Source organism: Chlorocebus sabaeus, chromosome 8 (assembly GCF_047675955.1).
Source record: "Chlorocebus sabaeus isolate Y175 chromosome 8, mChlSab1.0.hap1, whole genome shotgun sequence".
NCBI classification, from domain to species: Eukaryota; Metazoa; Chordata; class Mammalia; order Primates; family Cercopithecidae; genus Chlorocebus; species Chlorocebus sabaeus.
The window spans coordinates 42961819-42989620 of NC_132911.1; the positions used below are offsets into that span (position 1 = coordinate 42961819).

The 27802-nt window shown below is 42.2% G+C and overlaps 2 protein-coding genes across 8 annotated transcripts in view; both read left to right on the forward strand.

The window, feature by feature from the left end:
* The window catches only part of POMK (protein O-mannose kinase), a 45046-nt gene extending 38717 nt beyond the window's left edge, over positions 1-6329 (forward strand). For all 5 annotated transcript variants that reach the window (XM_037983519.2, XM_037983517.2, XM_037983518.2 and 2 more), the window contains one exon: positions 249-6329. The gene's annotated coding sequence lies outside the window, so the exon portion shown is untranslated. The remainder of the gene's footprint in view (positions 1-248) is intronic.
* Positions 6330-8974: 2645 nt separating this feature from the next.
* HGSNAT (heparan-alpha-glucosaminide N-acetyltransferase) overlaps positions 8975-27802 on the forward strand; it is a 50476-nt gene continuing 31648 nt past the window's right edge. The window contains exons 1-4 of one of the 3 annotated variants that reach the window (XM_037983516.2): positions 8975-9134; positions 14707-14822; positions 25166-25302; positions 25514-25635. In XM_037983516.2, the coding sequence (XP_037839444.1) occupies positions 9017-9134; positions 14707-14822; positions 25166-25302; positions 25514-25635 (493 nt within the window). In that variant the 5' untranslated portion in view covers positions 8975-9016. The remainder of the gene's footprint in view (positions 9135-14706; positions 14823-25165; positions 25303-25513; positions 25636-27802) is intronic. The other 2 variants (XM_007962367.3, XM_037983514.2) reach the window with 2 other exon arrangements.

The window sequence follows — 27802 nt, forward strand, 5'->3', positions numbered from 1 at the left end:
TTTGTTGTTTCCTCCTTGTAATATACAAGCCTTGGCTTCTGTGACATCATACTCTCCTAGTTTTCCTCCTGTCACTCTGGCTTCTTCTCAGTCTCTGTCCATCCCTGGTGCTCCTGAAGGTTCTGTTCTCAGCCTTACACACATTACCTGGATGATCTCATTCTCTGCCATGACTTCACTTGTCATATATGTGCTCATTTTTCCCAAATTCCTATTTCTCCTGACTTTTACATTTATTTTATTTGCAGGTCATATATCTAATAAGGAATTGATATCCAGTGTACATGTAGAACTCCTGTAATTCAACACAAAAACCAAATAGTCCAATTAATAAATGGAGAAGAGATTTGAATGAACATTTTTCTAAAGAACAACTCAAGCTCAAGATTTCCCAGATAACTTTTCTTTCTTCAAGATCTTCTTCTGTGTTTCCTTATCTGTAGGTGGCACAGCATGCATCTGATTTCCCAAGCCAGAAACCTCAGAGTCATTCTTGACTCCAGGAAGAAATACTGAGTTTTTAAAAACTCAACTTATTGATTCATTATTTTATATAATAAAATGCAACAGTTTTAAGTGTATATTTCAATGAGTTTTGATACATTTATGTACTTGTATCACTATCCCCATAGATAAAGAGACAAAGCATTTCTATCACACCGGCAATTTCCTATGTGTCCCATCCCAATCAATCCTTTCTTCTCTGCTGGCTCCAAGCAATGACTATTTCCTATCTTTTTGGAAAGATTAGAATTTCTTTTCTAGATTTCCAGTAATGGAATCATACAGTGTCTAAGTCTATTTGTGGTGCTATAACAAAATACCTGAGACTGGGTAATTTATATAAATTATAGGAATTTATTTCTCACAGTTCTGGATGCTGAAAAGTTTATGATCAAGGCACTAGCAGGTTTGGTGTCTGAGGGCCCAGTTTCTTCTTTGAAGATGGTGCTTTGAACACTGTCCTCACATGGTAGAAGGGGCAGATAGGCAAAAAAAAAAAAAAAAAAAAGTGAGAGCAAATGCTGTGTGCAGCCCCGCTCATAAAGGGCTTAAGCTCATTCAGCAGGGAAGAGCTCTCATGACTTAATCACCTCCAAAGGCCCCATCTCTTAATACTATTGCATTGGAGATTAAGTTTCAACATAAATTTTGGAGGGACACAAATACTCAAACTGTAGAATATAGTAGTGTAGTGTAGTATATATTTTTTGTGTCTATCTGCTTTTGTTCAGTGTAATGTTTTTGAGGTTCATCTACGTTGTTGCATGTATCAGTAGGTTATATCTATTGGTGCATAGTTATTCCATTGTATGTCTGTACCACACTCTTCATTTATCTGCTGATGGATGTTGCATTGTTTCCAGTTTTGGGATATTATGAATAAAACTGCTGTTAACCTTAAAATATAAGTCTTTGTGTAGACATGTTTTCATTTGTCTTGAGCAAATACCTGATTGGTCAGATGGTCATATGTCAGTATATGTTTAATATCATATACTTCCAACTGTTTACCAAAGTAGTTGTACCATTTTATTTTCCCACTAGTGATGTATGAGTTCTATTTGATCCATATCTTTGCCAACACTTGTTATTTATTTCAGCCCATTTAATTTTAGCTGTTTTAGGGTGTGATTAGTATCTCCATGTAGGGTTTTTTTGTTTTGTTTTGTTTTTTGAGGGCCTCTCTCTATTGCCCAGGCTTGAGCGTAGTGGCACAATTGAGTGTAGTAGCTCACTGCAGCCTCAACTTCCTAGGCTCAAGCGATCTTTCCACCTCAGCCTCCCAAGTAGTGGTTAGAATCAAGGTTTCTTTCCATGTAGATATCCAATTTTTCCAGCATTATTTATTGACAAGATTATCCTTTCCTTCATTAAATTCCTTTGTCAGCTTGGTGAAAAACCAGTGTGTGTGTTTATTTCTAGGCTCTCTATCCTGTCTCTCTTTTTTTTTTTGAGATAGAGTCTTGCCGTGTCGCCTAGGTTGGAGTGTAGTGGCGTGATCTCGGCTCACTGCAACCTCTGCCTCCTGGGTTCAAGTGATTCTCCTGCCTCAGCCTCCTGAGTAGCTGGGATCACAGGCATGTGCCACCATGCCCGGCTAATTTTTGTATTTTTAGTAGAGATGGGGTTTTACTATGTTGGTCAGGCTGGTCTCGAATTCCTGACCTAGTGATCTGCCTGCCTCAGCCTCCCAAAGTGCTGAGATTAGAGGCGTGAGCCACCGCTCCCGGCACCTATCCCTTTTTAGTAAATCTTAACATCAGGTAGTTGTAAGACCTGCAACTTTGTTATTTTTCACAACTGTTTTGGCTATTTTAGGTCCTTTGTATTTCCACATACATTTTTAGAATCAACTTGTCAATTTTAACAACAACAACAACAACAAAACTCCTGGAATTTTGACTGGGATTGTATTGAACTTACAGATCAATCTGGGGAGAACTGGCATCTTAACAGTAATGATTCTTCCAATCTATGAACACAGTATATCTCTCCAACTTTTTAGGTCTTCTTTAATTTTTTGTAGTTTTCGGTGTTCTGGTCTTGTACCTGTTTTGTTAAATTAAAAAAATTCTCACTTTGGGAGGCTGAGGCAGGCAGATCATGAGGTCAGGAGTTCGAGGGTAGGCTGGCCAAAATAGTGAAACCCCATCTCTACTAAAAATACAAAAAAATTAGCCGGGTGTAGTGGCACACACCTGTAGTCCCAGGTACTCGGGAGTCTGAGGCAGGAGAATCGTTTGAACCCAGGAGGCAGAGGTTGCAGTGAGCTGAGATCGTCCCATTGCACTCCAACCTGGGCAACAAGAGGAAAACTCTGTCTCAAAAAAAAAAAAAAAACCAAAAAACCCATTCCATTGTAAAAGAAAAAAAATTCAATTGTAAATTCCAGTTTTTTCAGTGTCAACATCCAGTTGTTTATGTCCAGAAAATAAAAATACAATTGATTTTTGTATACTGACTTTGAATTCTGTGACCTTGCCAAACTCATGATTTCTAGTAGCTTTTTGAGGGGTAGATTACTTGAGATATTCCACATGTACAATCAGGCCATCTTTGAATAGAGCCAGTTTGTTTGCTTTTTATTTCTTTGCCTTACTGTGTATCCTTGCCTTGTTCTTGATCCACAGGGGGGAGCATTCGATCTTTGCAAGTGTCAGGTTAGCTGTTTTTTGGAGATGCCTTTATCATACTGAGGAAGTTCCCTCTTTTTCTAGTTGCTGAGAGTTGAATAGGTGATGAATCTGTTGATCACATGGGGCCATATGACTTGATCTGGCCAGAGAAATGTGAAGGAAGTCATAGACATCTCTTCTAGGTAGGTGCTTGAAGAGCTAGTATAGGATTTGCTACGTTGTCCTCCCACTGCCGCTTCTGCTGTGATGAAGCATTGGGCATCAGTGCGAACAAGAAAGGGATTGTTGTTGGGGTAAGCCATGAGGTTCTGGAGCTGTTTGTTAATGTATTACAGTCAAAGGAGAAGGTTCTTGCCCGTAGGACAAACTCCTTGCTTTCATGGAGCTTACATTGTAGTGCAAGTGGGGCAGACAAATGCACGTAATGTCAGGTAGAGATTAGTGTAATGAAGAAAAGCAAGATCTGAGGCTCCAGCACGTTTTAGCTTTAGATAGGGTTTTTGTGGAAGGCCTCCTTAAATGAGGCAGCAATTGGCCTGAGAGCTGAATGAAGTGAGGGAGGAGCCATGAGGTGTCTGGGTAAAGAAGGGTCTTCCAGGTACAGGAACAGCTATGCACAGCCCTAAGACAGGAACTCCAGACTCTCCTGGACAGGGAGGGTGTCAAAAAGGTGTCCTCCAAGCAAAAAGAGAAGGGCACATTCACCCAGTGACTCCTGTGGTTTAAGCCAGGGCTAGGCCAGAGAGGGCCGCTGCTGTGTGTTAGGCAGAAGATGACTAGTTGGCCATGGCCTGGCCAGACCGCTGCAATGCCAGCATTCTTCAGCTCCTGGGATTTCGAGCCATGGGGCAGGGGGCAAAGAGGAAAGAGGGAATACCTGAATGTCCTGACATTCTGGCATAGGGGCTTTCTTTGAGAAAAATAATTTGACTGAACTTGAGTTTGTGAGATAGCTCATGACCATTACTTTCCTGAGTTATTCACCTTCAAACTCACCAACAGCTTCTACTGAGGAAGAAGCCTATACTCAACTCTGCTGTCTAGTTCACCTCCTGTCTCCCCTCTCCCCTTACAGAACCCTGCTCTAGTCGCCCCAGATTTCTTTCAGTTCCTTCACAAAGTGACACTTTCTCTGGGCTGTTGGAAAGGCTGTTCCTTCTCCTGAGAACACTCTTCCTGCTTTCTCCTGGCTAACAGCTCTCAGGGCTCAACTTAAATGACAGTCCTCCTGGAAGCCTTCCCAGACAAAAGCCTGGGTGCTTCTGTCAAATGCCACCTTAGCACTGTCCTCCTAATAGCACTAATCACACTGTCTTGTAGCTTTAAAAAATTATCAAATAATTCAGACACCCAAAGAAGTATAAAAAATAATACAGGATGCACCCTATCACCCAACTTAAGCAATGAAACACTGTCAGTGAAGCCCTTTAGCTTCTCCTCCCTTTCTGCTCTCAACCCTTACAGGAATTTAGTGTTTATCTTTTTTTTTTTTTTTTTTATTGAGACGAAGTCTCGCTGGGTTGCCCAGGCTGGAGTGCAGTGGCCTGATCTCAGCTCACTGCAAGCTCCACCTCCCGGGTTTACGCCATTCTCCTGCCTCAGCCTCTGGAGTAGCTGGGACTGCAGGCGCCCACCTCGTCTGGCTAATTTTTCATATTTTTTAGTAGAGATGGGGTTTCACCGGGTTAGCTAGGATGGTCTCGATCTCCTGATCTTGTGATCCGCCCATAGTGTTTATCTTTTTGAGACAGCCAGGTGGGAAGGGGTCCCCAGAGAAACTCCAACTGGCCTGCACACTGGTGTGCTTTGCATGTCTGTGTGGTTTGTAGGGAACTTCACTGCAGGCCTCCATCTTGTTTTACAATCTGGGGGCATGGCCTGTAACTCCCTGGTAAGGCTTTGTTTAGCAATCCTGCCTTAGGGAATGAGTTCCTTCCTGGTTTGATAGCTGCATGTTTTCCTAGCCCTGTCTCTTAAAGGATCCCACCCAGTGACTGGGGTTTCTTCTGCCTGTCTGTGTAACTATATATATATATGTTGTGTATGATGTCTGTAAAAAGAGCTCTAATTAATCTGGCCTAAAGAAAGACAAGCGCTTATTTTTTTTTAAAGAGAAAATAAAAGCTGTGGTACCTTCAGTTTATGTGACTTTAGTCTTTGAGAAATAAAAACAGCTTTAAAGATTATTGTTAAAAAGCAGATGCCATCAAAATGTAAATAGGCGGACTAAATTATGCAGGTCAGATGCAAGATGTGCTAAGTGTTTAAGGTTATAAACTGCTTTTTGGGTTTTGAGAACTATTTGACTTGCTGGCTTCATAATTATTAAGGCCTGGGAACATATGGAACTAACCATGCCCTTAATTATGCTAGGAGTCAAACCTTGGCTGCGTCTAGCACACAAAACAACTTACCAAGTTTTACATTTAAATTAAAAACTGCTAGGAGTTACTGTTTTAACATGTAATTGAGACTACTGGAAATAGATTTATATGCGAGGTGTGTTAAGAACAGTAAAAAAAAATTTTTTTTTTTTTTTTTTTTTTTTTTTTTTAAGACAGAGTCTTGCTCTGTCGCCCAGGCTAGAGTGCAGTGGCATGATCTCGGCTCACTGAATCCTCTGCCTCCTGAGTTCAAGCTGTTTTCCTGCCTCAGCCTCCCAAGTAGCTGGGATTACAGGCATGCGCCACCATGTCCGGCTAATTTTTGTATTTTTAGTAGAGATGGGGTTTCACCATGTTGGCCAGGCTGGTCCCTAACCCTGACCTTGTGATCCACCCGCCTCAGCCTCCCAAAGTGCTTGGGATTACAGGAGTGAGCCACCATGCCCAGCCAAATGTGTTTTTTTGTAAAAGGTTATAAGAAGGCATGGAAATATAAATTTTTGCCTAGGGTTAAAGGATTGTTTTAAATTGGATAGGATGAAGTAGCAGGTTCAAACAAGTGGTGGAAGCATTGTGGAAATTTATCTTGCAAAGGGGTTCTGTATGTGAACATATTGACTAAATTTCAAAAGGGTATTATATGATTTTTCTGTAAATTGAGCATTGAAATAAAAGCACAACAAGGTATTCTTAAGGCACTAATCTGCTCTTTGGCAAAATTTGTAAAGGGTTATAAAGGTTTTTGCTTCTTTAAAATTTCTGAGTCATCATTTTGGCAAAATAAATAACTTACGGTAATCTGGAATTGTGTTTCATAACATCAAGTGCTTTAAACCTCGAACATATTTAACAGCCTTCCCAAAATCAAACTTCAGTTTCAAAATTATCGTTTCTGATGTTTGGCTTTTTGGATGGTTTGGAGTGCTCCTGAAATATCAAAAAAATAGGTAAATAGGATCATTTGACATGTTTAGGTACATGGGATTGCCAAAATGATGTTTAGTTTTCTTTAGGTTATATTTTTGTGAATAATGCTAATGTATGTTCCAAAATTGTATGGGATTTCTAAAATTCTAATTAAGTATATGCTATCAACCATAATTAAGGTTGTTATGTTAAGTTATTGTAAACTACAGAGATAGCCAAACTTCTTTGTCAATTGTGTTTCTAACTGCAACTAACCTGGACATTTTGCTAGTCACAGACAATTGTTGTCTGGTTTTAATCATTTTCAAAAGATGGTTTATAATAAACAATAGGACTCTGGCAGGTACTCTCATACAGGTTTCTGATAACTTTGGAGATTGTCACGTTGGAATAAAGGAAAATGTATAGGACTCATAAAGAGCTGAAGTGTTCACGAATATCAAGCAAAACAAGAACTAAATGGACTGAACTCAAAGCTGAAGCAAACTTCTTGACTTTTGCTGGCAATATTGCTGATCCTTGTTTTGTTTTTCAGAGTCAGGGAAACTTATTTTAAACTATTTATGGTCTTTAATAATTGAGTGAGGTATACTCCTGTGAACAAGATTTGGAGCATGCTTGTTTCTCTTTGCCTGGTTCCTTTTTTTTTTTGTGGACAGTCTTGCTCTTTTGCCCAGGTTGGACTATGGTGGAGGGATCTTGGCTCACTACAACCTCCGCCTCCCGGGTTCAAACGATTCTCCTGCCTCAACCTTCTGAGTAGCTGGGAGTACAGGTAGGCACCACCAGGGCTGGCTAATTTTTGTATTTTTAGTAGAGACAGGGTTTCACCATGTTGGCCAGGCTGGTCTCAAACTCCTGACCTGCCAGGCTGGAGTGCAGTGGTGTAATGTCGGCTCACTGCAACCTCTGCCTCCCAGGTTCAAGTGATTCTCCTGCCTCAGCCTCCTAAGTAGCTGGGACCACAGGCACCCGCCACCATACCCAGCTAATTTTTTTGTATTTTAATAGTGACAGGGTTTCACCATGTTGGCCAGGATGCTCTCGATCTCTTGACCTTGTGATCCACCTGCCTTGGCCTCCCAAAGTGCTGGGATTACAGGCGTGAGCCACCGTGCCCGGCCATATGTGTTTTAATAACCCAGTTTGTCTCTTCCTGCTTTCAGGACATCAAACGGTCATGCAACTGGAGCCTTGGACCATGGACCCTTCTGCCAGGGATCCTTAGATAGGCCTATGAGGGAGATCTGATTGCCATTTTCCCAAAACAGTGCCTCCTGTCAGCAGGAAACAGCTAAGATCTTTCTTTGTCCCTATCCTTATTCTAATGGCAGTTAGATGGACTTCTTTAGAAGGGGGAATGAGACAGCCAGGTGGAAGGGTTCCCTGGTAAAATTCCCACTGGTCTGTGCACTGCACTGGGGCGGAGCCACAGAAGTTCGCTCCTCAGTTTACAGCTGGGAGGAGCCTGGCCCTCTTCCTCCGCGGAATCGAGGATTTAATCGGTGAGGCAGGGAGCCTACAACTAGAACTCTGGCTCTGCTGAGTCCCTGTTCCCCTTTTTCTTCCTTTACACCCAATAAAACCCTGCCTTACCCTTCAAATGGTCTGAGAGCCTAATCTTTCCTGGCGTGTGACAAGGACCCCCACCGTCTTTAGCTGAACTAAGGAAAGTCCCGCATCATTTTCATGTGTGCCTTTGTATTTTCATTACACATATGGATGTCCCTAAACAACATACATTATTGTTTTGCTTTATGTAAGTTATTACAAAGGCATTCTGCAATTTGCATTTTCCCCAGCCTTGTGTTTTGAGATTCATCCATGTGGATGCGGGAAGCTGTAGAGCACTTCCCCTGCTGTGGGGCAGTTTGTTTTCTCGCTGGTGAACATTCAGCTTGACAAGGTTTTGCAATTACAAACACGTCTGCTATAGGTATTACTGTACCCGTCCCTTATACCTGCGGTAGCGTGTCCCGGCATACAGCCTGGAACGGGTGTGCAGACTCCTCGGCCTGCTGCCTTACACTTTGTCAGCCTGGCCTGGGGCTCTTCCAAGAGATGGGGCCGCCTGGTGGCTTCTAAGTCGTGCCTCTCCCTCTGGGTAATAAACGCCTTGGGGGCAGGGACTCTGCAGTCTCGCTTACTGAGGCGTTTTCCAAAACAGGGACCGAGGCTCTGACACCCGTGCGGAGGGTGGCCGGCTGGCGCGGGAGTTTGGCAGAATGCGGCCGGGGAAGGTGGGGCGGGGGAGGAAGGCTCCTAGCCTGCAGGGGCCTCTCTTCGGGCCGTTTCTCCTCCCAAGGACAAACACTCCCAATGCAGGGGCGCAGAGCGTTGGCTTCTTTCTTGGTCAGCTCCCCCAGGGCAGGGCCTAGCATGGCCCGGCCCGGCCCGGCCCCTGGGTTCCCCCGCCCGCGGCTCCCGGGTGCCTACGCCTCCCGCGGTGACTCAGGCGGCGGTGACGGCAGCGGAGGGGGCATGACGGGCGCGCGGGCGTCCGCGGCGGAGCAGCGCAGGGCGGGGCGTGGCGGGCAGGCAGGGGCGGCCGAGCGGGCGGCGGGCATGAGCGGTGCGGGCAGGGAGCTGGTCGTGCTGCTGCTGGCCGCGTCAGTGCTGAGCGCCGCGCTGCTGGCTCCCGGCGGCTCTTCGGAGCGCGATGCCCAGGCCGCGCCGCCACGAGGTGAGTGCACGCCTCCTACAGCCGCCCGGCCGGCTCCGAGCGCGGCGTCCCCTCCTCGCGGCGCCGCCCCTACCTCAGTGCGCGGCGCGGAGGGCTAGGCCTGGCCGGAACCACCCCCCACGGCCCGGGCTGTTTCTGCGACTTCGCGGTCCCACGCCCCAGACCGGAGGCCGGACTTCGGGCTGCTGCGGCCCGGCCCAGCGGAGGCGGGGGAGGGGGCGGTTCGGGCCGCGGCGGAGTGGCACCTGGGCACCCAGGCGGCGCCCACACTAGCAGAACTTGCGTCCCGGCGCCTTCGGTCTAAACAGAGGCCTCGGATCGGGACGCCGGGAACTCCCCACACTGGCAGCCAGGAGGCGGGCCAGCCAAGAGGCGGGCCAGCCAAGGACCGGGACGGTGGGGGGGCTCGGACTCCCCCTGCACCCAGTCCACTGTTCGCAGGGACTTAGAGCAGGGTCACTTCCCCGAGGGCCTAGCCCCCGAGGACGTGGCGCCGGAGCCGTGCGACCCATTGGCTTCAGCGGGTGGGAAGCCCGGGGCCGGGACGCGCGTTTGCCCCGCGCTGGGGTTGAACCCGCGTAGATGTGCGGCGGGTGAGGAACCGCGGAGAAGGCGGTGGGGGCGCGGCCTGCATGCAGCCCGGTCCCGGGCGAGCCCTTCGCGCGTCTCCCCTCGGCGCGTTTTCCCTCCAGGGTGACTGGGAAGCCGCCGCCTCCGAGTCGGGGTCGCGGCCTGGGAGGGGCTGGGCTGGGCGCTTTTGCCCCGGGCCCCGGGCCCCTGTCCAGTGCTCTGGCTTAAGAGGCGCTCAGCTCAGCCCGTGATTGCACAGCTGGCTACGATGACAAATACAGATTCCAGGCCTCCATCTAGATCCCTGGACCGGGGAGCCCCAGGCCCTAGGAGGTCCTTCGCACACGCCCCTCCCAGAGGGGTCGGGCAAGCACCGCAAACCCCTTTGGGTAGAAGGGTCCACACCTGGGACGGTGGGAATCACCTGCCTTTTTTCCCCCTTTCGCGCCCTTATCTTGGTCAGAATACGAAGTTTTAGTGTCTGTGTATGGAGTTCAAACGACCCCTCCTCCCCAGGCAGAAGCTGGAGGAGAAATGCGTCGTGAATTTTGGAAAAGCGGCTCAGCGGATTACATTTTGTGTGCTCCTTGATTCACCCAACCTGGATCTCCTGCGCTCCCCTCCTTTAAAATTGCAAGGACCCGGGGGAGGTTATGTAATCTGCCTGATCACAATTGTCAGGGACTGATCCCGCCGAACGCTCTTTGCATTTTAGCACGTATGTTAGCTTATCAAAGGGCACTTACTTTAGGTAGAGCTGATTTGTAAATAGTAATCACAGGTAGTGAAGGGAAGCCGCGTTGCGACCGCAAGGCTTTTCCTGCCGCGTGGAGCCCATGTTTGGGCTGCACAGCTTTCCTACTAAAAACGTCATCATCTTCCTTTTTGAAAATTCAGCATTTACTTGGGGAAAAAAAAAAAAAAGTAGACTATGTCTTTAAAAATATGCCCAGCAAAGATAACTCACGAGAAGAGAGCTAGACCAGAAATTAAATACTTGGAAAGGAAATAAAAGTGTAATACACAAGCAGCACATTTATCCCCGCTCTATTGGAAGGTGGCTTTATTTGGTTATTTGCCCACCAAGACGATGTAGACCAGAGGAGAGAGAAGGAATTAATTGTTCTTTTGTCGGTAACGCTCTGTGGGTATTGCCCTGGAATTTCTTAGGTCAGCTGCTGTGTGGGAAGGTGACAACTTTTTCTTGAAGCTGAACATCAAGCTCAGTTTCGAGGTCATATTTGATGGCTTAGTAATTAGGTCCTTTGGTCGTGTCTGTAAGTGATACAGACTGTTATTATTATTTTTAAAAACCACATTCAAATAATGCAAAGTGAAACAAAAAAGGTGTAAAAATCCGCTGGCTTTACTCTGACAGTCTCTAGCTGTGGTTCCCTAGCTGTGTTCCTCACCCTGGGCTGCACAGTCGAATCCCTTTGGGAGGTTCGTTGTTTTTTGTGGGAAATTTAAAAAATCATGCTGATTGGGTAGAGATTCTGATTTAATTAGTCTGGAATGGGGCCAGGGCATTGTTAACTTGTGTTGTTTTTTTAGAGCTTCCTGAGGTAATTCTGACATTCACTGAAGACTGAGCCCCTCTGCACATTCCCAAATAGCATAGTTAGTAACAATGACAATGAAGAGCTTTCAGCCTAAAATTCATGTGGATAATCTAAGTATAAAACAAGTACCTTATTCCGCTCACCACCAGAGGCTTAGAGAAACATGAGTACACACAGTACTTATTCCATCTACGACGGGATGATGATATGTGGAGAAATTACGAAGGAAAAGCTCATGGCTTCATCGTCTATTGGCCATGATCAAGTGTAGGAAAAACTCTACAGAAAGTGACTAGAAATTTGAAAATGGAAGCCATTAAAACTGAAGAAGGGAAATGAAAACTTTTAAAACAATGATGACAAATTGACAAAAGATTTAATATTTTTGTCTGTAATGTAGAGAAGTTATGCAAATACCTCAGAAGGTGTCAGGGATTAAAGGTGGTTAAATAAATAAATAATTCAAGAATTCACATGAAGGGCACATACTGATGGTAAACATTTGGAAAACATGTTCAAACTAGTTAATCACAAGTTCAAAACTAAAATAATTCGGACGTGCCATTTTCTATCCACCAGGCTAACAAATGAGGGAAACATAGAAAAGGCTAATCAGGCTGGGCTGATAGGGAGGGATCTGTTGAGGCTCAGGAGACTGGTTAGCGGTTAGGTGCACAGTTAGACTGATCTCAGCTTAAATCCTGGCTGATAGTAGGTGACCTTCAGATGCCTCATCCCAGAATGGAGACACCAGGAGCTATTTCTTTTTCTTTATTTTTTTTTTTTTTGAGACAGAGTCTCGCTCTGTCCCCCAGGCTGGAGTGCAGTGGGGTGAACTCAGCTCACTGCAAACTCTGCCTCCCGGGTTCATGCCATTCTCCTGCCTCAGCCTCCCGAGTAGCTGGGACTACAGGCACCTGCCACCATGCCCGGCAAATTTTTTTTTTTTTCTTTTTTGTATTTTTTTAGTAGAGAGGGCATTTCACTGTGTTAGCCAGGATGGTCTCGATCTCCTGACCTCATGATCCGCCCGCCTGGGCCTCTCAAAGTGCTGGGATTACAGGCGTGAGCCACCACGCCCGACCCACCAGGAGCTATTTCACAGAGCTGTTGGGGCCTGGTGGTTCTTTGGTAAGTGTGGTTCTTTGTGTTATCTGGGAGATCTCAACCATCACAGTTGTCATTAGAAATCAGCACGACTAAATTGGAGAGAAATGTCATAAAGCATATCAGAAGCTATTCAAAAGCCTGTTTTTGGTTAAAGATTTTACTCTTGGGCCCAGTGTGGTGGCTCACACCTGTAGTTCTAACACTTTTGGGAGGTCGAGGTGGGCGAATCACTTGAGCCCAGGAGGTTGAGACCAGCCTAGGTAACATGGTGAAACCCTGTATCTACAAAAAAAATACAAAAAAAAAAAAAAAAAAAAAAAAAAAAAAAAGCTGGATGTGCTAGCCATGCTCCTGTAGTCCCAACTACTTGGGAGGCTGACGTGGGAAGATTGCTTGAGCCCAGGAGGTTGAGGCTGCAGTGGGCCACTGCACTCCAGTCTGGGAGACAGAGCGAGACTCTGTCTCAAAAAAAAAAAAAAAAAAAAAAAATTAACTGGATGTTCCGATCCTGAAGAGGCTCTGTTGACCTCTGCATTGGTTGGATGTGGCCTGGATCACTGTAACGTCCATGTGTTGAGCACTTGTTTTATTTCTGTGCCAACCATTTCATAGGTGGTCAAGTTTAGCTTTCCCAACGGTCTCATGAAGCACATACTCTTATGACCCTTAATTTATTGGTGAGGAACCTGAGGCAGGTTGGGGTTCAGATTCAAGTTTAAATTGAATTTATCCCACTGTGTCATACTCCAGGTCCCAAATCTCGCTTCCACTGAAAGCTTTCCAGGAGACCAAAGAACAGAAAAAATGATTGTGAAAACTTTCTTTGGCCTAGAGAACAAAAAACTGTAGTGGATTATTAAGAGTTTTATACTGCAGGGCTTGTCTTCACTGAGTGCTAAATAAGGGTAAATTAAGATAAACTTAAAAATGAGGGATTGAGGCCCAACACAGTGGCTCACACCTATAATCCCAGCACTTTGAGAGGCTGAGGTGGGCAGATCACGAGGTCAAGAGATCGAGACCGTCTTGGCCAACATGGTGAAACACCGTCTCTACTAAAAATACAAAAATTAGCTGGGTTTGGTGGTACGTGTCTGTAGTCCCAGCTACTCGGGAGGCTGAGGCAGAAGAATGACTTGAACCCGGGTGGTAGAGGTTGCAGTGAGCCGAGATCGCGCCACTGTACTCCAGCCTGGGTGACAGAGCAAGAGGGATTGAACTGGCTACGTGAAGAATTCCCGATTCTGCCAGTCAAATGAGTGACTAGGGAGCCCAGAGGAAGCCTTCCCATTACAAAATGGAGAACCAAGTTCTTACCTTCCTCATTGTGTTATTAAGTAGTTCCCCATTTTTTTCTTTTGGGTAAATTTACTTAGAGGATAAATTAACTTCTCTTTTATATAATATCATATAAACGGCCAGTTGGTTGAAATGAACCACTTTGCTTTGACTTTTGACAAGAGCAGTTCACTCTATTTTTCCTACCAAATTGGCACACATGATTTTAGAATGTGTGTCATCTTTCTGTCATCCTCAGAACATCATCTAGTGAACTGGTGAGCTGTGTGATGAGTGAATCCAGGAGCAGTGAGTTTCTCTGCCCTTCAGACTGAGGCTTGTCTTAAAACTGTCTCCTTACCCCTCTCCGATCTACCATGAAAATTAGGAGATTCCAAACTCCAAAACAAAGTGATAGAAAGCAGCACTTCTTAAACTTTTGAGGCACGTGCACCCCACCCCTGGGCCTTGCTAACCTGTCTGACTGAAGTGAGTTCTGCATTTCTAACAAGCTGCCTGGCTACAGTCGCAGCTGAGTAACATGGTAGGGGAGAAAGCTTGAACTTTAGAGTCATACAAATTGGGTTCATATCAGTGATTTCATTGAAAAACCGTGACCACAGACAGTTAGGTAATTCTTGAGAGGCTTAATTTATTCATCTGTAAAGTGGGGGAAATACCTAGCTCATGAGATTGTCATTATTGTAGGGAAACTACTAAATTCAGTACATGTCACATCTTAGCACCTGATGAATATAAGTTCCTCACACGATCCTTTGATGCACTAGATGTGAGTGGTGTTGACTGAATCCTCTTTTGTAGTAGAGACATCTGTGCAAAAGGAAACCTGCGTGTGTGTGCACATGCATGCACGCACATATATCGGCACATACACAAAGTAATGTGTGGGAGACCACAGAAATCCCAGAGTGTAGGGTTTTGAGAAGCACTACTGGAAGCAACTGTTCACATGAATGTACTTTGTCTCTAACACATCTTTCGGGTACCTTCTTTTTTTTTTTTTTTTTTTAACTTTTCCTAATTTTTACCAGACTTAGACAAAAAAAGACATGTAGAGCTGAAGATGGATCAGGCTTTGCTACTCATCCATAATGAACTTCTTGGGGCCAACTTGACTGTCTACTGGAAATCTGAATGCTGTTATCACGTATGTATCAGTTCACACTCAGTTCTGTTTGCTTTGGGGCTTGTTTGATATGATCCTTAATGCTTTCATATCTAAAGCCCCTCACAAGTTAATTTCAGTTTTGCAGCTAAGGAAACAAAGAAGCTATATAAAGAATCAGAAGAAATACAGTCAGAGGAGGATGCCTAGGAATGCACAGCATCCATTTTTATCTTTTCATCTACCCATCCTTTAAAAAAGCAGTTCTCAGGGATGAACAACCTTGATAGACTATGTTTTATTTTCCTCCTCTCTAGTGCAAAACCCTCTTGCTGGACCAGAGAAGGAAGGAGTGGGACACCAGGGTATTCTCCAGGGGCCAGCAGAGTGGGCAGCCAGCAGGAAGGTGCAAGTTGAGGGAGTGGCAGTTATTTGGAGGCCCTGACTCCCTGATGATAACAAATGCGTTTTCTCTGAAGGTTTTACTCCTATTCTAGACCTTGTTGCTTTTAAGGACAAGGCTATTCTTTTATGTAAAATAAAATACTCTACTATGTAACCATAAAAAAAGAATGAAATCATGTCCTTTGTAGCAACATGGATGCAGTTGGAGGCCAATATCCTAAGTGAATTAACACAGGAACAGAAAGCTAAATACTGTATGTTCTCACTTCTAAGAGGAGCTAAGCATTGGGTGCTCATGAACATAAAGGTGGGAACAGGAGACACTAAGGACTATTTGAGCTGCAGTACCCAAGCAGTACTGAAAAACTTGGGTACTACAGCCGAGTAGTACCTATATGGCTGAAAAACTACCTACTGGGTACTGTGCTCACCACCTGGGAGACAGGATCATTCAGGTCCCAAACTTTAGTATCATGCAATATACCCATGTAACAAACCTGCACATGTGCCCCTAAATCTAAAATAAAAATTGAAATGATAAAATGTTTTTACTGGGCACAGTGGCTCACGCCTGTAATTCCAGCACTTTGGGAGACCGAGGCGGGTGGATCACCTGAGGTCTAATCCCAGCTACGTGGGAGGCTGAGGCAAGAGAATCACTTGAACCCGGGAGGTGGAGGTTGCAGTGAGCTGAGATTGCACCGTTGCACTCTAACCTGGGCAACAAAAGCAAAACTCTGTCTCAAAAAAAAAAAAATTTTATTGCCAAATTGAGAGCTTTATTATACCTACCATCAGAGGATGAATTTTAATTTATATTGAGTGACTGTTTACTATAAACGCTTTAAAAAACAAACTTAAAATCTCCAGTGTGGGCACCAGCTGAAAAGATGATGGAGCAATAGGTGATACCTTCTCTATTTGAATAAACCTACTGAAAGCTCTGTAAAGTAATATGAAACAAGCAAAAATCTATTAAGAAAAAGTAGCTTAAGACAAAGAAAAAATTTATTGGCCCACAAGAAGAACCTAAAAGAATCTTGAAAATAATCAACAATAGCTGAAATTAAAAAGTGACAGGAATCAGATACTTCAGTGAATGGGCAAAATGTCTTCTAAAGACTTAATAAGGGTCTAAAATTCACAGAAAAACAAGTTGAGCGGGGAAAAGACTGTTGTCAAGGTGTTAGGTTTAGGGCAAGTAAGACCATTATTAGAATAAAACAAATAGGGTCACTGGAGTACAACAATGATGCTATGGACAAATTAAAGAATAAAAAAGGAGGCCGGGCGCCACCGTAATCCCAGCACTTTGGGAGGCCAAGGAGGGTGGATCACCTGAGGTTTGGAGTTCAAGACCAGCCTGGCCAACATGATGAAACCCCATCTCTACTAAAAAATACAAAAAATTAACCGGGCATGGTAGCAGGTGCGTGTAATCCCAGCTACTTGGGAGGCTGAGGCTGGAGAATCACTTGAACCTGGTGGGGGCGGAGGTTGAGTGAGCCGAGATCGTGCCCACTCTAACCTGGGCAACAAGAGTGAAACTCCATCTCAAGAAAAAAAAAAGAGAAAGAAAGAATTAAAAAACAGGAAAACAGACCATGCACGGTGGCTCACTCTTATAATCCTAGCACTTTGGGAGGCCTAGGTGGGCAGATCATGAGGTGAGGAGTTTGAGACCAGCCTGGCCAGCATGGTGAAACCCCATCTCTACTAAAAATACAAAAATTAGCTGGGCACAGTGGTGTGTGCCTGTAATCCCAGCTACTTGGGAGGCTGAGGTAGGAGAATCGTTTAACCCCGGGAAGCAGAGGTGGCAGTGAGCTGAGATTGAGCCACTGCACTCCAGCCTGGGCGTCAGGGTGAGACTCTATCTTAAAATAAATAAATAAATAAACAAACAGAAGAATTAACTGCATGAGACTGTTTTAAGAAAAAAATTGCCAATTTATTTAAAAGAATGGAGATAATTACGTCAGGAAAAAGAAGTGACACAGGGTTTGTATTTAATCATAGTAGTAGAAAATATCCCATTATAGTAAAAAAGATTTTAGCCTGGAAACTGGAAAGACACTTATGACCCTTTTAAGATTAACCAGAGACTGATAAAATTTGTCTAGATATAAACTTTGAACATAAATTTTGAACTTTAATGATAATTTTAAAAATTTTAAGCAGATGTAGGTTTTAGGAAACACAAGCATGTAAAAAAATGCAAATGATAATAACTTTGTATATTCAGTATACCAGATAATAAAAATCTGGGGCTGATGGAAGGATATCTTTAAGATATTTAAGGTGAAGATATGCCCAAGAGGTCAGTTACTAGCTGAGTTGAAGAATTTCCTGTTCTGTTTCCTTCTTTATCTTACTTCCTTAAAGTAGAAAGACCTTTTATTTTATTTATTTATTTATTTTAAGATGGAGTCTTGCTCTGTCGCCCAGGCTGGAGGGCAGTGGAACAATCTTGGCTCATGGCAACCTCCACCTCCTGGGTTCAAGTGATTCTCCTGCCTCAGCCCCTCGAGTAGCTGGGATTACAGGCACCCGTCACCGCGCCTGATAATTTTGTATTTTTAGTAGAGACAGGGTTTCACCGTTTTGGCCAGGCTGGTCCTGAACTCCTGACCTTGTGATCCGCCTGCTTTGGCCTCCCAAAGTGCTGGGATTACCAACGTGAGCCACCGTGCCTGGCCAGCATTTAGTTTTTATAAGTAAGATGTTCTCAGTATGGTAAACAGTTAATGTTTCTGTGTCTTTAAAATATTACTAAAAAAAGAAGACTGAGCCATGTGAGGTAGTTCACACTTGTAATCCCAGCACTTTGGGAGGCCAAGGCGAGATGATCACTTGAGGTAGGAGTTTGAGACCAGCTTGGGCAACAAAGTAAGATCTCATCTCTTTAAAAAAAAAAAAAAGAAAAAAAAAAGAAACAAGACTGTACAATGTGGAAAATACGTAAAAAAGAGAAGATATTGTGAATATTTAAAATTGCTTTTGAAAAGAGAAGAGCTATACATACATACATTGGTAAATAAAGTATTAAAAACTAAAATATATTATTGCACTCATAAAGAATACAATGAAAACTTGTACTTTTTGATGAAGTAGATATTAGAATAAAAGGGGCTAGTTAAACATTTGCATAAATACTAAATACTAATACTAAAATATGAACACCCTAAATAAAAATAAATTTATGTGGGTCCCCATAGTACATCAGAAATAATGGTAGCAGCTAATAATACAAAACAAAGTCGTAGTAGAGGCAAATGATAAGATACCCTTATCAGGGCAAACATTTGAAGGTTTCATCATAGAGCTGATGAACTGAGCTGAACATGTCAGGGAGTGAGGTGGTTAAGAGCTTGGATTCTGCAGTCCGAGTGTCTGGTTTGAATCCCACCTCTGTCACTTGTGTTACTTTGGGTATGGGAGTTCTTACCTTCTCTCTGCTTCTCTTCCCCTGTGAAGCTGGAAAAATAATGGAACCTGCCCCTGAGCTCCCTGGGAGCGTTTCGTGACTGAGTACCTGTAAGCTGAAGCAGAGCGAGACCTCTCCATGTGTCAGTATTACTGGCAATAGACATAAGTAACATATGTGGCAGAAATTAAATGAAAACAGAAGATAAATTCAAATTCAAAAATTCCTGTATATATTTGTTTCACAAAACACTCATCCTATGTTAAGTCAAAAGAGACTGAATAAATTTTGAAAAGCAGGGATTATATATATATTCTATCTCATACCTCTGCACAACAAAGAAACAAACTAATAAGGGTTATAATATAAATACGAGCATTTCTTAGAAAATCTTTAAATCAGGCCAAAGCAATTCCTATGAAAAAATGCATGTAAATGTTCATAATAATAAAGATGATGGTAATAGAAATCGCAGCTGCTGTTTTCCTGAGGACTTGTTCAGTGTTTTAGGTCTGTCTCATTTAACTTACAACACTCCAATAGAGAGATTCTATGCAGGAGAGAGGATTTGCTGGAGATACTGAAATTAAGAAAAATAAAGTGACTTTTTTTGGGTTACCTAGCTGTTAGGTGGCAGAGCTACAATTCACCCCTCCTTGTAGCTTTGGAGGTTGGTCTTTATGTTAATTGGAAAGAAAAGGGGAGGCTAGACGCAGTAGTTCATACCTGTAATCCCAGCACTTTGGGAGGCCCAGGTGGGCAGATCACTTGAAGGTTAGGAGTTTGAGACCAGCCTGATTAACATGGTGAAACCCCGTCTCTACTAAAAATACAGAAATTAGCTGGGCATGGTGGTGGGTGCTTGTAGTCCCAGTTACTCGGAGGCTGAGGCAGGAGAATCACTTGAACCTGGGAAGCGGAGGTTGTAGTGAGCTGAGAGCACACCACTGCACTCCAGCCTGGGTGACAGAGTGAGAGTCTATCTCAAGAAAGAAAAGGGGAAATGCAAAGCTATTCAGTAGGGATCTCAAGGTTTTTGAAAGCAAACAGTGTAATCTTCCAAACAAAAAGGAAAAGAAGCAGTAATATTAGTAAATACATAAGCTAGAAAATGAGAGCTGAATCGAAGTAAGAACAAGCTGAGAAATGATTTTTTTGTTTTTGAGGCAGAGTCTTGCTCTGTAGCCCAGGTTGGAGTGCAGTGGTGTGTGATCATGACTCACTGCACTCTCAAACTCCTGGGCTCAAGAAATCCTTCTGCTTCAGCCTCCCAAGTAGCTAGGACTATAGGCATGGACCATGACACTTAGCTAATTTTTTATTTAAAAATCTTTTGTGGAGACAGGGTCTTGCTGTGTTGCTCAAACTGGTTTGGAACTCCTGGCCTCAAGTGATTCTCCTGCCTTGGCCTCCCAAAGTGCTAGAATTACAGGCATGAACCACAGATCTGGCTGAAAATGATACATTTTAATGAGAAAAATACAGGTTAAATGGAGAGATAGCCAATAAGCATTGATATCAAGACTAAACAGGAAAAATGACAGTGTTTCCCAAGTTAATTCATATACTTAACACAATTGTTGTTAATTTGTAAATAGAATCCATTATGTAGTCTATATAAATAATTTCAAAATTCATATGGAAAAGTAAATGAGTCAGAGGATCAAAAGATGGCCCAAATTGGTCCAAGTGTTGTGGGCTATTGTTAAGCTGATTTGACATTGTCTCCCCCAACAACCATGCTTGACTAGCTTAAAAGAAAAAAAAAAAAATGGTCCAAAAGGAGATTGGGCAATGTGGAGACTTGCTGTATTAGGTAAGATATATTGTGAGGCCATAATTGTTTATGTAGCCAAAAAAGAGAAATGACGACTAACAGACCAATGTAAGTGTGAGAAGCAGAATCTAATTCATGTAAGAACCTAGAGTATTATAACTAAGACCATGGGGAAAGGTATTTAAAATTACTGTATACCATGTATCAAGTACTCCAAGAGGATTCAAGTTAAAACATAAATGCACAAACTGAAAAAAATTTTTAAAGGCAGAATAGATTTTTAAAAAGTTTTATTTTTTTAATTGACACAATAATTGTACATATTTATGGGGTACAGTATCTCGAACTGCTGAGCTCAAGTGATCCCCCTGCCTCCCAGAGTGCTAGGATTACAATCCTCCCAGAGTGCTAGGATTACAGGTGTGAGCCACCATGCCCAGCCAATGTACATGTTGGGTAATATCAAGTTAGGGTAGTTAACATTTCCGTCACCAAAACACTTGTCATTTCTTTGTGGTGAGATGGTTCAAAATCATCTCTTCATCTCTTTTGTAATATACATTACATTATTGTTAACTGTAGTCACCCTACTGTGCCATATGTCACCAGAGCTGATCCCATTCTAACTGTGACTTTACACCTGTTGACTAACCTCCCCATCTCCTCTTCCCTACTAACCTCTATTTACTTTCTACTTCTGTGAGGTCACATTTTTAGCTTTTACATGCGAATGAGATTATGTGGTATTTGTCTTTCTGTGTCTGGCTTATTTCACTTAATGTCCATTAGGCTTATCCATGTTGCTGCAAATGAGAGGATTTTATTCTTTTTTATAGCTGAATAGTATTCCTCTGTGAATATATAGCACATTTCTTTGTCCATTCATCAGTTGATGGATAGTTAGGTTGATTCCATTTCTTAGCTATTATGAATAGTGCTGTAGTAAACATGGGAGTACAAGTATCTCTTTGACAAACTGATTTTCTTTCTTTTGGATCTATACCCAGTAGTGAGATTGTTGGATGATGTGGTAGTTTTATTTTAATTTTTAGGAACCTTCATATTGTTTCCCATAATGGCTGTACTAATTTACATTCCCAGCAACAGTGTGTAAGAGTACCCCTTTCTCCACATCCTTGCCAGCATGTGTTATTTTTTGTCTTTTTGATTGTACCCAATCTAAATAACTGAGTTGAGGTGCTATCTTATTGTGGTTTTGATTTACATTTCCCTGATTATCAGTGATGTGCATTTTTCATATACCTGTTGGGATTTTTGTATCTTCTTTTTTCCCCGATATATATATATATATTGTTATATATGTCTTTTGACAAATACCTACTTTGATTTATTGTCCATTTAAAAAATGGGATTTTTTTTGCTATTGAGATATTTGAGTTCCTTATATATTCTGTCAGGTGAGTAGTGTGTGAATATTTTCTCCCATTCTATAGCTTGTTTCTTCATTCTGTGGATTGCTTCTTTCACTGTGCAGAGGCTTTTTTACTTTAATCCCATTTGTCTAGATTTGCTTTTGTTACCTATGCACCAATGTCATGCAGTGTTTCCCCTATGTTTACTTATAGTAGTTTCATAGTTGCAGGTCTTACATTTAAGCTTTTAATCCATTTTGAGTTGGTTTGTGAAAGATATGAGAGATAGGGGTCTAGTTTCTTTCTTCTACATGTAAATATCCAGTTTCTCAGCACCATTTATTGAAGAGACTGTCCTTTCCTCAATGTGTACCCTTTTGTTTTTTTTTTTGGAGATGGAGTTTTGCTCTTTTTGCCCAGGCTGGAGTGCAATGGCGCAATCTCTGCTTACTGCTTACTGCAGCCTCTGCCTTCTGGGTTCAAGTGATTCTCCTGCCTCAGCCTCCTGAGTAGCTGGGATCACAGACACCCACTGCCATGCCTGGCTACTTTTGTATTTTTAGTAGAGACGGGGTTTTACCACATTGGCCAGGCTGGTCTCGAATTCCTCACCTCAGGTGATTTGCCAGCCTTGGCCTCCTAAAGTGCTGGGGTTACAGGCATGAGCCACTGTGCCTGGCCATCTACTTTTTTGATGTAGGCATTTATTGCCATAAACTTCCCACTTAGAACTGGTTTTGCTGTATTTCATAGGTTTTGGAATGTTGTGTTTCCATTTTCATATGGAAGCAACATTTTTAGTTTTAAATTTCTTTTTACATTTTCTCAAGAAAATTTTAAATTTCTTTTTAAATTTTTTCTTTTCTGAGATGGAGTCTTGCTCTTTCACCCAGGCTGGAGAAAGGTGGCGTCATCTCAACTCACTGCAACCTCCACTCCCTGGATTCAAGTGATTCTCCTGCCTCAGCCTCCCGAGCAACTGGGATTATAGGTGCCCACCACCATGCCCAGCTAATTTAAAAAATTTTTTCATTGACCCCTTGGTTATTTAGGAATACGTTGTTTAATTTTCATGGATTTGTACAGTTTCCAAAGTTCCTCCTCTTACTGATTTTTAGTTTTATTCCATTGTGGTCAGAAAGATAATTGATATGATTTTGATTTTTAAAATTTGTTTAGACTTGTTTGCTCCCTTTAGGTCTATTAATAATTGCTTTATATATTTAGTTGTTCCAATGTTGGGTGCATATATATTTATAACTGTTACATCTTCCTGCTGTATCGATCATTTTATAATATGGCCTTTTATTTAATGGCCTCCTTTTTCTCTTTTTACAGTTTTTGGCTTAAAGTCTATGTCTTTCGTATTAGTACAGCTACTCTTGCCCTTTTTTTGTTTCCGTTTGCATAGAATACCTTTTTCCACCCCTTTTCTTTGAGTCTGTGTGTTCTTACAATTGAAGGGAGTCTCTTGTAGGCAGCATATGGTTGGGTCTTTTTTTGTTTTGTTTTGTTTTTTTAAATCCATTCAGCTACTCTATGTCAGCAGAATACATTTTTGAATTAATGAAGCAATGGAAGAAATAACAAGCCAGATTAGTATGGCTATATTAAAAATTTAAAATTTATAATTGAAAACATAATATAGCAGGATGAGACAGAAAGCACTAGAATGGAGAAATATTTGAGAGGTTTAAAAGTTAATATTATAGTATATGAGGACATATTTCTAAGATTATGTCAAGGGAACTTAGTATGTAAACAATGGTTCACACCATAGGAAACAAAATAACAAAATTATTGAATTATTTAATTTATGATCATTTTAAAATATAATCTTAATGCTGTGATATAAATAATAACTGAACAAAAAATGATTTTAAAATCCTAGTAAAGCTGGTGAGAAATAAATATATTGCTTTAATTAGATTTATTTAACTAATATTTGGTCATTTGTAATGAACCTATTAAAATGACAATTTTTTTTTTTTTTGAGACGGAGTACGGAGTCTCGCTCTGTCGCCCAGGCTGGAGTGCGGTGGTGCAATCTTGGCTCACTGCAAGCTCTGCCTCCCGGGTTTGCGCCATTCTCCTGCCTCAGCCTCCTGAGTAGCTGGGACTACAGGCACCCGCCACCACGCCCGGCTAATTTTTTGTATTTTTAGTAGAGATGGGGTTTCACTGTGGTCTCGATCTCCTCACCTTGTGATCCACCCGCATCGGCCTCCCAAAGTGCTGGGATTACAGGCGTGAGCCACTGTACCTGGCCTAAAATGATTATTTTTTATCCAGTAATCTTACCCTTAGAAATTTACCTTAGAGAAATAATTGAAAAGAATAAGAACTTTGGCCAGGCATGGTGGCTCATGCCTGTAATCCCAGCACTTTGGGAGGCTGAGGCAGGTGCATTGCTTGAGTTCAGGAGTTTGAGATGAGCCTGGGCAACATGGCAAAACCCCCATCTCCCCCAAAAAGTACAAAAGATTAGCTGGGCGTAGTGATGCATGCCTGTCGTCCCAGCTTCTTGGGAGGCTGAGGTGGGAGACTTGCTTGAGCCTGGGAGGTGAAGGTTGCAGTGAGCTGAGATCATGCCACTGCACTCCAACCTGGGTGACAGAGTGAGACCCCGTCTCAAAACAAAAACAAAACAAAACAGTAATAAGAACCTGATATGTAGGTCTTTTAAAACACATAATTTATATAGCAAAAACAATAAATAGATTTAAACGGCTTTGAAGCCAGCCTAAATACTCAAAAGTATTTGATGGACTATAATACATATATTAAGTTACAAATATGCAAATTAGATAAAATCATGGAAACTTAATATTAAATAAAACAACAGAATGCAAGACTTAATGTATGCTCTGCTTATTAATTTGTGAAGTTTACCTGTGAAGATTGTACAATTCCATAGTGACACAGTGATTTTTTTTTTTTTTTGAGACGGAGTCTTGCTCTGTTGCCAGGCTAGAGTGCAGTAGTACGATCTCGGCTCACTGCAACCTCCAACTCCCTGGTTCAAGCAATTCTCCTGCCTCAGCCTCCCGAGTAGCTGGGATTACAGGCATGTGCCACCTCGTCCAGCTAATTTTTGTATTTTTTAGCAGAGACGGAGTTTCACTATGTTGGCCAGGGTGGTCTTGATTTCCTTGACCTCCTGATCCACCTGCTTCGGCCTCCCCAAAGTGCTGGGGTTACAGACATGAGCCACGGCACCCAGCCCAGTCATTGTTTTAATACAAAATAATAGATAAATTTAAAGTATTGAAATTTAGAGGTTTTTTTTACATGTATGAAGGAAAAGTCATGCCAAGATCTCCAGTTGGATATTTATGTTCTCCAACAATCAACAGATGTTGAAAAACCCCTGGCAGTTGACCTGTTGTGCTTTTATTTACAGTGCTTGTTTCAGGTGCTGGTAAACGTTCCTCAGAGTCCAAAAGCGGGGAAGCCTAGCATTGCAGCCGCCTCTGTCAGCACCCAGCACGGATCTATCCTGCAGCTGAACGACACCTTGGAAGAGAAAGAAGTTTGTAGGTTTGTGCCTACTTTGTTGTGATCTAAGTCAAGTCTGAATTTTTTCTTTTTCTATTTTGGATTTAGCTTTTTTTCTCTTTACAATATTTTTCTTTATCTTTTCTGGTCTCTACCCGGGAACATATATTATTCTGCCTTCATGACATTAGCAAAATCCAACTTCTTATTTTCTAATTTAACCATTTGTGTTAATTTTACCTAATCTTTGTAGACTGGAATACAGATTTGGAGAATTTGGAAACTATTCTCTCTTGGTAAAGAATATCCATAATGGAGTTAGTGAAATTGCCTGTGACCTGGCTGTGAACGAGGATCCAGTTGATAGTAACCTTCGTACGTATATGTTCTCTGTTGATTTTCACATTTGCATTTTCAGAGGTTTCAGTTTTTGAGTACTGTTTGTAAAGCAAAGCAGTCCGTGACACTTTCTGTAATTGAAAACCTAAATCTTGATCATTGATGAGCATCTCTCCCCTGCAAAAAATCCACATAAATTATAGGTTATTTATCCCACTTAGTTATGGTATATTTATAATATGTTTGTTGTATTATTTGTATATAATAATAAAATTATGTGACATTAAAAAATTATTTATTGGCCTGGCATGGTGGCTCATGCTTGTAATCCCAGCACTTTGGGAGGCCAAGGCAGGCAGCTCACTGAAGCTCACAAGTTTGAGACGAGCCTGGGTGACGTGGTGAAACCCCATCTCTATAAAAAATACAAAAATTAGCTGGGCCTGGTGGTGCATGCCTGTAGTTCCAGCTACTTGGGAGGCTGAGGTGGGAGGATGACTTGATCCTGGGAGGTGGAGGTTGCAATGAGTCAAGATTGTACCACTGTACTCCAGCCTGGGTGATAGAGCCAGACCTTGTCTCAAAAAAAAATTATATAATATATCAATATATTCTCATAGTTTTTAGTTTAATTATGAAGCATTAATAAGCCAAAAAAGTTAATGCAGTGGAAAGAAACTAGAAATAGGGTAATCGACTGTCAAATATCTCTCCTTGTTTTAGGAGCAAGGGTATAGTGTTTCCTGTATGTCTTCCACTGACAGTCCAGAGGTCCTCTTAGGTTAAGGAGGGACCGTTCATTGTCTAATAACCCCAATGAAGAAAATCTGCCATTCGGAGCTCCCCATTAGGTAACAATGTATGTGCTGCCTTTCAAAAGGCAGTAACAAATCCCTGCGGCATGAACAAGTACTGTTCACAGGGAAGCTATTAAAGACTGTGAGGTTATATCAAAAGAATGCAGGGACCAATATGAAAGGGCCAATGTAGGACAATTTAAGCATTAAGAAGAGTAATATATGTAATTGAAGAAAAATAATGTATGAAAACCATGAAGTCATATGAAACTAAAATGAGCAAGGCCTGCCTTCCCAAACAAAACAAAAACAATGCTTTGTCTTTATAGGTAACCAGAGCACCTGATGTTAACTAGGGTGATTTAAAACTCAGTTGAAAGGAGAGATTTAAGCATTTATTTTGCCCGTTTTTAACTGTAATTCAGGGTAACAAAATAGTCCCTGTTGAGGGAAAATTCTGTGGAGAAGAATTCCAGGTAATAAATACAGCAAAAGGGCAGGATATATTGCAACCCCTAATGAAGGAAGTGATTCAGGCATATACCATATGAGTGGATGAAACCACAAAGTGAAGAGGAATTTTTACCAGCTGAACACATCCACCAGTTATGGGGCAACTGCAGCAGGTGCACTTTCAGTGTTGCCCAGGAAGTTATTGTTAATTTCATATGACGTTGTGGTTATATAACAAAAGGCCCTTTTCAAACATATTTTTAGTTTTGAAATTGTTTTAGATTTGTAGAAGTGTTGCAAAAAGAGTTCCCAAATATCCCTCACCTAGCTTCCCCTGAACTGTAAAATCACAGCATAATTATCCCACATACAATTACCGAAACCAGGAACCTAACATTGTTCTTAACAGTGAACTTAATATTGATACAGTACTGATCGGGATTATTTTAATTTCTCTAAATGTTCTTTTCAATATCCTTCTCCAGTGCTGAATTTGATGTAGGATCTCACACTGCATTTAGCTTTCAGATCTCCTTTGTCTCCTCTAGTCTAGGACAGTTCCTCAGTCTTTCTTTGTCTTTCATGACCTTGATGGTTTGAAGGGTAATGTCTGGTTATTTTGTCAATTGTCCTTGATTTGGATTTGCTTGATGTTTGGTGTTTTCTCATGAATAAGTGGAGGTTTTGCATTTTTTAGTGGAATACGGCAAAAGCGAGCCTGGGTCCTTCTCAGTGCCTTGTGTCAGAAGGCGTACAGTGTCAGGCTGTCTTTACAAGGGCTTTAGAGACACATTCTGAAGTATGTAGGGATGAAATAACATGATGTCTTGGGTTCTTAAAGAAATACTTTAGCCAGAAAAAGCAGGACAAGGGGGTGGGTGGGTAGTTATAGATGAAGCAACAGGGACAATATCTTGACAATTCTAGGATCTGGGTGATGGGTTATATATAGG